At 37.2% G+C, this 8,325-nt stretch overlaps 1 protein-coding gene and 1 long non-coding RNA gene across 2 annotated transcripts in view; one reads left to right on the top strand and one right to left on the bottom strand.

The window, feature by feature from the left end:
* LOC104865156 overlaps positions 1 to 7,773 on the top strand; it is a 12,594-nt gene extending 4,821 nt beyond the window's left edge. The window contains exon 3 of the long non-coding RNA XR_781076.2: positions 7,462 to 7,773. This is a non-coding gene — a long non-coding RNA (uncharacterized LOC104865156). The remainder of the gene's footprint in view (positions 1 to 7,461) is intronic.
* The window catches only part of Antxr2 (ANTXR cell adhesion molecule 2), a 129,737-nt gene that overhangs the window by 120,723 nt on the left and 689 nt on the right, over positions 1 to 8,325 (bottom strand). Inside the window, exon 2 of the mRNA XM_010628532.3 lies at positions 6,775 to 6,846. Coding sequence (XP_010626834.1) covers positions 6,775 to 6,839 — 65 coding nt within the window. The 5' untranslated portion in view covers positions 6,840 to 6,846. The remainder of the gene's footprint in view (positions 1 to 6,774; positions 6,847 to 8,325) is intronic.

Raw genomic sequence — 8,325 nt, 5'->3', positions numbered from 1 at the left:
AAAAAAAAAAAAAAAAAAAAAAAAAAAAAAAAAAAAAACCTCAAAAAGAGTGGTGCAGCTACAACTGATTGCTTCTCATAATCCCAGGCACCGAAAGGCCAGTTCTGATGCTTCCCAGGGTGACATTTGGGAAGCTGGAATGAATGCAAAGAATGGAGCTAGTGCTGATGCTGGCTGCTTTTGGTCAGAATCTTGTTTCTCACTGCATAGTACACTTTGTAGTAGCACAGTGGCTCAGAGTCAGCGTTTTCATCTGGCAGGTGGATTCCAAGAACACAGCAAAGTCCCATGCCTTGTTTGGCCTTAGCCCTAAAGCTGTACCAGACATGAATTCTTGCTCCTCTCTGCTATATTCCACTGCATGACGATGTCAACCACTGACCCAGTCCAGACTTTTAAAAGTGCGTGTGTGTGTTATAAAACTGATTCTATCAACTTATGAATTAACAGGTTTTAGCCATCTCTTACTATAGTGCTATAGATCATACAAACTCTTGCATACTGTTTATTTTAAATGTCACCCTAAACCTAATATTTGTGGAGGTCTCCATGGCACAGAATCCAGACATGAAGTCCAAAGTGGTGGTCCAGGATCCAAAAATATCTGCTCACAAGTTGCCCTCCACTTTAGAGAAGTTTTCTCTAAATAAAAGTGAATTTACTAGTACTCAGCACAACCCTTACTAGTACTCATGCCTGCTGCACCTCACATATTTTCACTCCATTTCCCTACTCACTACTTTTAGAATTGACTCCTGTACTTTACCACATCTGTCTACCAAGTCTGTCTCCCAGGATTAAGTTACTGACTTAACATCAATTTTCTAAAATAAACTCATAAAGCAGATGTGGCACTTTACTGAAAATAACTATTAACGTCACTAAAATCTGAGCTATGGTCATGCCCAGACCTCCAGGGGTTGGTACAACTTTGCCTGAGAAGACTTTCCTAAATAGGAGAAATTGCTAGCTTAGTTGATTTTTCTCCCTAACTGTGGTCACTGATTCTCCCCTCTTCTCTAGTTTGTAAGAGAGTACATGTAGAGGAAGACCATGTCTTTGAATTATGACACATTCTGATTAATGTGCAGACAAGTAACCAGGAAATCTGAGTCATGAAACACACTGGTTAAATGCTCATGCTCAACCTCAGATCAGGGTGTGAATCTTGGCTTCAACTGCTAAGCTGTGCCAGTGTAAATCCCCGGACTTCTTTAAACTTCTGTTAACATTCTGGCACATGGTGATTAAAACCAAAATGATGGCATACACTGAAAACCTCCTTAGCCTCTTTCCCACCTCATCATCAGAATAGCATAAGAAGAACTAGAAAATTACACATAAGAACTATGGAAAAGTAGGCATCTGCACACAGGTGACAGAAGCAAAGAAAGTTACAAATGTTTGGGGTGCACGCTGCATGTGCCACACCCTTAATTAAGCCTTCTCACGCATTACAAGCATTCAGTTACTTCAACCTTGCTGCATGGGGAGAATGATCAGCTTCCTTTAACAGGCCCAGGAAATGGGCTCCTGGAATGAAGTAACTCACACAAGATCACACAGCCAGTACGTAGCCCCTATGTCTGTTTGACCCAAGGTCCAATGCTGTTTCGCAGACGCTAACAAGAAGCCCTCCAGGACTTCAGAGGCAACAGTCCAACAGGCTGTACCCCTTAATGCTTTTTCTTTTTAACCTTTGAATTCTAGTCTAATTCCAAGCTAGCTGGCTACAAAAGAGATATGGAAGTTTCTTTGTAATTTAAGCATTTGTTTAATTTTTTACAAACCACATAGATTTATGAAAATTTAAACTATGGGGCTAGGAGCTAGGGGTTAAACTACAGTGGTAGAATGCTTGACTGTGTGAGACCCTGGGTTCAATCTCCAACACTACCAAAAAAAAAAAAAAAAAAATCCAACCCTTAAACTATGAAAGCTCTCCCTACATTCAATCTCATGCCTAAGACAGCATCATATTTTAAATGCTTACTGTTTAGCCATCAGCCATTTTCCAGGCATTCTTGATCACACACACGCACACATACACACACACACACACCATATAAACAGTTAAGGATTTTTTTATATTTTACAAAAATAAAATCACAGTGCTCTGCAACTTACTTTTTGATTAAATATATCTTGTATATACTTTTATGTGAATATGTACAGATTTTCCAGTTTTTGAACAACTACACCGTATCCTATTCTATGTAGAGATTCTAATTTTATTGCAGTATCATCAATTGGTAGGCATTTAAAATGAATACAGTTTTTCACTATTACGAACAGTGCTTCAATGTGTACTTCTGCTAATATACCTGTCCTTGAAAGCCAATGCTAGTATTTCAGTAGGACATAGTCCCAAAAAGCAGAGTTGCTGGGTAGGAAGTTTCTAGACACACTTATAATGAATGTGTTAATTTATAAGATACCAATGGTGCATAAAGGACTACTTTCCTACAAGTACTTTTAAGGGATTAGAAAAAAATTCCCTTCAAATAAACAGAAATATGCATATTGTCCAAATGAATTTCCTCCCTACAACTTCCTAAAAATTTGCCTAAGGTCTATTTTTTTTCTAAATAATTGACTATTGTGTTTGGGTTTAACACATAACATTTTCAGATTCAAAGGAAGTACATATATGGAAAAGAAAGTTGGAAATGTTTGCAACAGACATAAAAGGGTAGGAGTGAGAAAAATACAAGTCACCTTTACAACAGACATAAAAGGGTAGGAGTGAGAAAAATACAAGTCACCATTTACAGTGTGGCTTAATTAGAAACAGAGAATCTGAGATCACAGTAACTCAAATCCTGGAGTTAGGAGAACCCAATAATTCATTCATCAAACATGGCTTTTCCCATGTGCCAGACTCTGTTTTAGGTGTTAGGCTATATAAATATTTACATTACCCAGCCCAGGAGTCACAAATAAATTGATTAATTAAGAGACAAATTCAAAAAGTGATACCCAAATAGAGCTCAGTAAGAGATACTGGGGAGGAAGGATGGGTTCCTTTAGATTTGGTAGCCAGGCAAGGCTTCTCAGAGGAGGTGCCTGGTGAGATGAGTATAACCAGAACATGCTAACCCAGGGAAGGCCAAGGCAGAGAAACAGCAATGATTCTAATGTGCAAACATGTTGGTCTGTTCAGGGGACGGAAAATAAGGCCAGCAGGGCTAAACTATAGGACGCAAAGTTGTAGGAGAAGATGAAGTAGGGTGATCAGGTAGTCTCTTAGAGCACTGGGAGGCATTGCTTTCCATTCGAAGCCGTCAGACTGTCTGAGGCATGAGAGTGGTGTGATCTGATCTAAAGTTTAAAAGATCATGGCTTGCCACTTGTGAACTGTATGTCCTACAAGCTACATTACTTTGCTTAGCTTCAGTTTCCTTGTTTGTAAAACTGAAATAATAACATTAACTATTACCTGAAGTTGACAAGAGGATTAACTGAGGCTATGAAGAGAAAGTTCTCTACACACTTCCTGGCACACAGTAATTGTTCAGGTAGCGTTCCCCTAAATCATCGTGGCATTAAAATTACGTTAAACAGAACTGAATGTAAGTCCCTAGTCCCAACTATACAACATAATTACTAACGATATCCACGAATTAGCCCTAATTCCATATTTTTCTAATACTGAAAGACTGGATACTTCCCTATCGAGTCAACCCTTGGCATTTTTCTGTTCTCTGACCCTATAATACAACTGTAAGCTATTTACATACATGATCATACCACTACTTACAATACTCTGTTACTCTTCTGTGTGTTACTCCCAGATCCCACGCATCAGAAAAGAAGGCAGAGATGTAGATAAGTGGATGGTGAACTAACAGACAGATGGAAAACCAAACTCTTGGGGGACATGAGAAAAGGAGGAAGTGCTTCAAACTGAAGTATTCAACAGAATAATTTTTTTAAATAATGGAAATGTAAAATGTATGACAAAAATTTCTTTCCATGTTTAATTTTGCAGTTGAGATTTACACGATGTCAGATACAGCACTGAAATTTTAAAAGATGTGGCCCTACCCTGAGTGCTCTCTGCCTCCTAAGCTTGCCTCATCTGTACAGAAACCCTTTAGCAACATAGTGAGAACCATGAAAAGCGTACTTCTCAAATTTACCAAGGTACTGAAGGCCATCAGTAATATGAGCCAAAATTGTGAAACCTCCGGTGCTTTTCTTTGACTCAACTGTTGCTTCTCAAATCATGTTCTTAGATCTATTTGTGAACATGCTGCAAGATATCAGGAAAGTTTATATGAGATTTCAATGTTTAGGCTTTGAAACGAAGATCCACAAGAGTTGTGGAAACTCTTGTTCAGTGGTCTGGCATCTAACTATGCAAATTATTTCTAGACATGTGAAACTGTGTAATGGAAGAAAAGTGATATTACATCCAAATAGAGAGGATTGTAGACAGTTGAGAAAATATTGGCTCAACGAATAAATTCTGTGAAAGAATAACTTAGGACAAAGTGATACATTTTACTGGAGAGTGTTCCGCAATATACAAAGCATCTTTCCATGCATTATCTTATTTTTGATCTTCTCTGTAACTTTCTAAAAAAATGGCAGAAGTTATGTCTGCATTTTAAGACAGAAAAACTGACATACATTTGCTACAAGGTCTCCAAACCATTAAGTGGCGAAGCTAAAAGTCTTATTATGGCTTTCTCAGTAATTTTCTGCCACCTCAAACTAATGCAACGTGCCACAAACACTGAAATAATTCATTAAGACTGGAAGTATTTCTATTTCAAAAGAGAAAGCGAAAGAGAGCCAAGTATGTGGGAGTGGCAAGCAGCATTATTAAACTTGCTCCTGGAATATTGTGAGTCCTTTCAAAGCAAGATAATATTAACCTTACCTAAGCATGATACTTCTCTGGTGATTAAAATAATGCATATTCTCTGCCTCCAGATAATGATAATGAAGAGTGATAACAAAGCTTTTATATCTTGAAACTTATGTACCAAATTCTGTCCTACAATCTCTACATTATGAACTTCAAATTTTACAAAACTCTTATGAGGTAGGTAATAACTAGCATCATCACAGAGGGAGGAAAAACAGCAGCATGAAGAGCTTGTCCTTGTCCATTTGGCTAGTAAATTGGAGACCTAGGATTTATGCACAGGTAGACCTGGCCCTGTCACTCTTTAGTGTAACACTACGATGTCTCTTGAAGAAGACATCTCTTTTCCCACTCATTTTAGTGCTCCCATTGGATTAAACCACCAAAACGAAAAAAACAAGGAAGGAAGGAAGGGAGGGAAGGAGGGAGGGAGGGAGGGAAAGCATGAATAAAGATTTAAACCTTCTCTGTGCCCGTCTAAGCAATACCAATCTGAGATCCCAGTGATATGCTTCATCTTCAAAGTGCTGGAGGACCCATATGCAAAGTGCCTAGCAGAGAACCTGGCACAATATATGTAGCTGTCAATTACAGCGTCTTTTATGTGTCTGACATTATGCTAAGTGCTTTTCTACATATATACACATGCCACAAATGTGAAAATTGTTCTTTTTTCCTCGATATGTTGGATCTAAACCTGTTTCTTTGGAAATTAAGCTGGGCAACAGAAAAAAATTATTTTCATAAGGCAAGAGCTGCTAAAACAGAGGGTACAGAACACAGGTTTTGAGGAGTTAGCATTGCTCTGACACCTGAACAGAATCCCCACCATGCAAGAAAGTAAGGAGACAAAGTATTAACGTGAAGGTTAAAGTCTTAGCCTGGACTCACCACCTGCACAAATATTTCTTCTCCAGGGCAAAGAAAACTTAACAAAAAAAGTAAAAGGATTTTTTTATATAAATCAAGTCAGAGAATTATAAATAAGTTCTTTGGTTGAGCCCCTTCAAATAGTACATAATTCAATTTTACATTGATTTTTACCGAAAAACTTATTTGTATACACATGTAACTTTTCAGAAATCCACGTCATGTAAAACAAAGGAGATTAAGACCCCTTTGCTGAAACTGTAGATTTGAGAATTTGATTTCGAAGTAATACTAACTCATTTATTTGTTCAACAGGAATTCTTTAAGCAAAACCTGACATATTTCATGTTATATGAAATAGTTATAAAAATGAAAAGAACGGGTCTCTTCTGGCTATGTAAGTCAGAATCTATAAGCAAATCTGATCCCAGGGAGATAAGCTATTCTCCAAATATGTCAGTGACTATCAATATCTTCCCATGATATGAAGAAATGACGGACAAATGACTACCAGAAATACTATATATGGGATTGACTTGAGACAAGCCACATCTTTTAAAGGCACTAAGGAGATCATATTTTAGCATATATTTTTATAAATATTTGTGTGTTCCTTTATAACATCAAATATATTCAGCATCACTGGACCTCACAGAAAGACCAGAAAGCCAGGATATCTGCTGAATCTAGTAAATTATCCAAATAGATTCATAAATTTCAAATTCCTAGTTGACTAGCATATTACATCTAAATAAGAAAAATCAGAGCTATTTAGAGTAACAGAGAAAGGGAAAGATCAGAAATAATAACTATATAACTAAGGCAAGAATCTAAGTTTCCTTGTCCATCCTCCAGCCACTGTGAATGATAATTGATTTTCAGATTATCTACTCCTTTGCCATTCATACCTCCTCTCTCTTCTATTAGTGTAAAGAACTGAGAGGCCTGATCACCACCTGAAAATATGAATCATGCCTTTTAAGAGTCATCTCTACTAAAAGCCTGCAGTGAAAAGATAATGCACTAACCTGTCTCCAGTTAATGGCAAAATAATGGATGCTTGAGAAGAAAACACAATGAAAGATAATCTCATTTCAGGGCTGCAAAATAAGAAAAGAGGCAGTTAAAGCAATTTTTAAAGAAATATTGATACAATACAGACATATAGCTAGAGAGTCTCATTTAAAATCTGTCTCACTAAATGGTCCAGGCTTCTTTTCAATGGAACTCCCTAAGTAGATACACGAACTCTGCTTAGCATTACTAATAAGTCAATTTGGATTTAGTCAATGCTTCGTAGCACCCATATACTCCTCCATGACACACAGGGGCTTGCATTTAGAAAGAGATTAACTGGAGAGACAAAGTGTAGGCAGATGAAAAATTCTTTCATAGAAAACACTTTCTGCCCTTACTGTTTTCCCTCCTCCCCTTAAAGGAGTCCATTCCCTTCAGAGTAAATATCATGTACTTAAGGCTAGAGAGCAGCCAGTATGACATAATGACCAAAACTATGATAAGAACCCATGCCAAATTCATCCTGAATTAAGAATACTTTTAAAATGTCATGGAATACATGTCACTTTTTGATTAGGCATTTCCCATTTTCCGATTTCAAACATTATATTTCCAATCAGCATAAAACTGCCCGTGCCCCCTCGACTACATCTTTCAGACTTTAGGCACTAATCTCACAGAACATTTTTTCTTTCTAGGACGTTCTCTGCAACTATCATTGAGACCTGAAGCTGAAGCTATGAAAGCTCTACAAACTGCAACTCTCTTCAACAGTCACCCCTTACTCAATTCCCACAGTATGTATTTAACCACTAATTCAGCAGCTAAACTTGAGTCAGGCAAATGTATACGAAAGAGTTCTAACTTGCCAACCACACCAAGTGAGTAGGAGTCTCACTCTCTTCAAATGTTAAACTGAAATGATCCTTTGCTTGAGATCAAAACTACACAACACTTGCTGTACACTGTAGGATTAAATCAGAAAATTTATAAAGAACTGTCTGTTCTACTTTGACATTTAAGGATATAGGGCCTTGTTTATTTTTCTTTCCTAGACAGTTTTACATCAGACTCTGTCCAGAAATAAGAGTGCAATACTTGGCTTCTTAAGCAGGGGCTGATGATTGAACATGGACAGGCATACATTTTTATAGGGATAACTTTACTGCTGCCAATAACTGAAAGCAAGGATTGCCTAGGCCTCTACAGATTGTTTGAAGTTACTTGCAACATGACTTTCAAAATGTTTTGATCATCCAAGCCTGTTTTACAGAAAACATTTGGGCTAACAAGATTGAAAGAAGCAATATTTAATGATACAGTTCCTATTCATGTCCTTTCCATTATCTTGATAAACTTACATTTGTTCATTGCAGTTTTTTCTTTGAGAAAGAAAAGCCACAAACATCGGGTTTCTTGGGGTTATTTTTAAATAGGAGATGTCACTAATTCCTAGTTACCTCTAAATAAGAGAGTAAGCTGGATTTCATAGCAGTAGTGCTTTTTATAGGAGAAGAATCCAGTATTTCCTAGTGAAGCTCACTGCATATATATATATATAT

Source organism: Fukomys damarensis, unplaced genomic scaffold (assembly GCF_012274545.1).
Source record: "Fukomys damarensis isolate Sample0158 unplaced genomic scaffold, DMR_v1.0_HiC HiC_scaffold_32, whole genome shotgun sequence".
Taxonomy (NCBI): Eukaryota; Metazoa; Chordata; class Mammalia; order Rodentia; family Bathyergidae; genus Fukomys; species Fukomys damarensis.
Note: the sequence above shows the minus strand (reverse complement) of the source record. Positions and strands in the feature narration are given on the sequence as shown.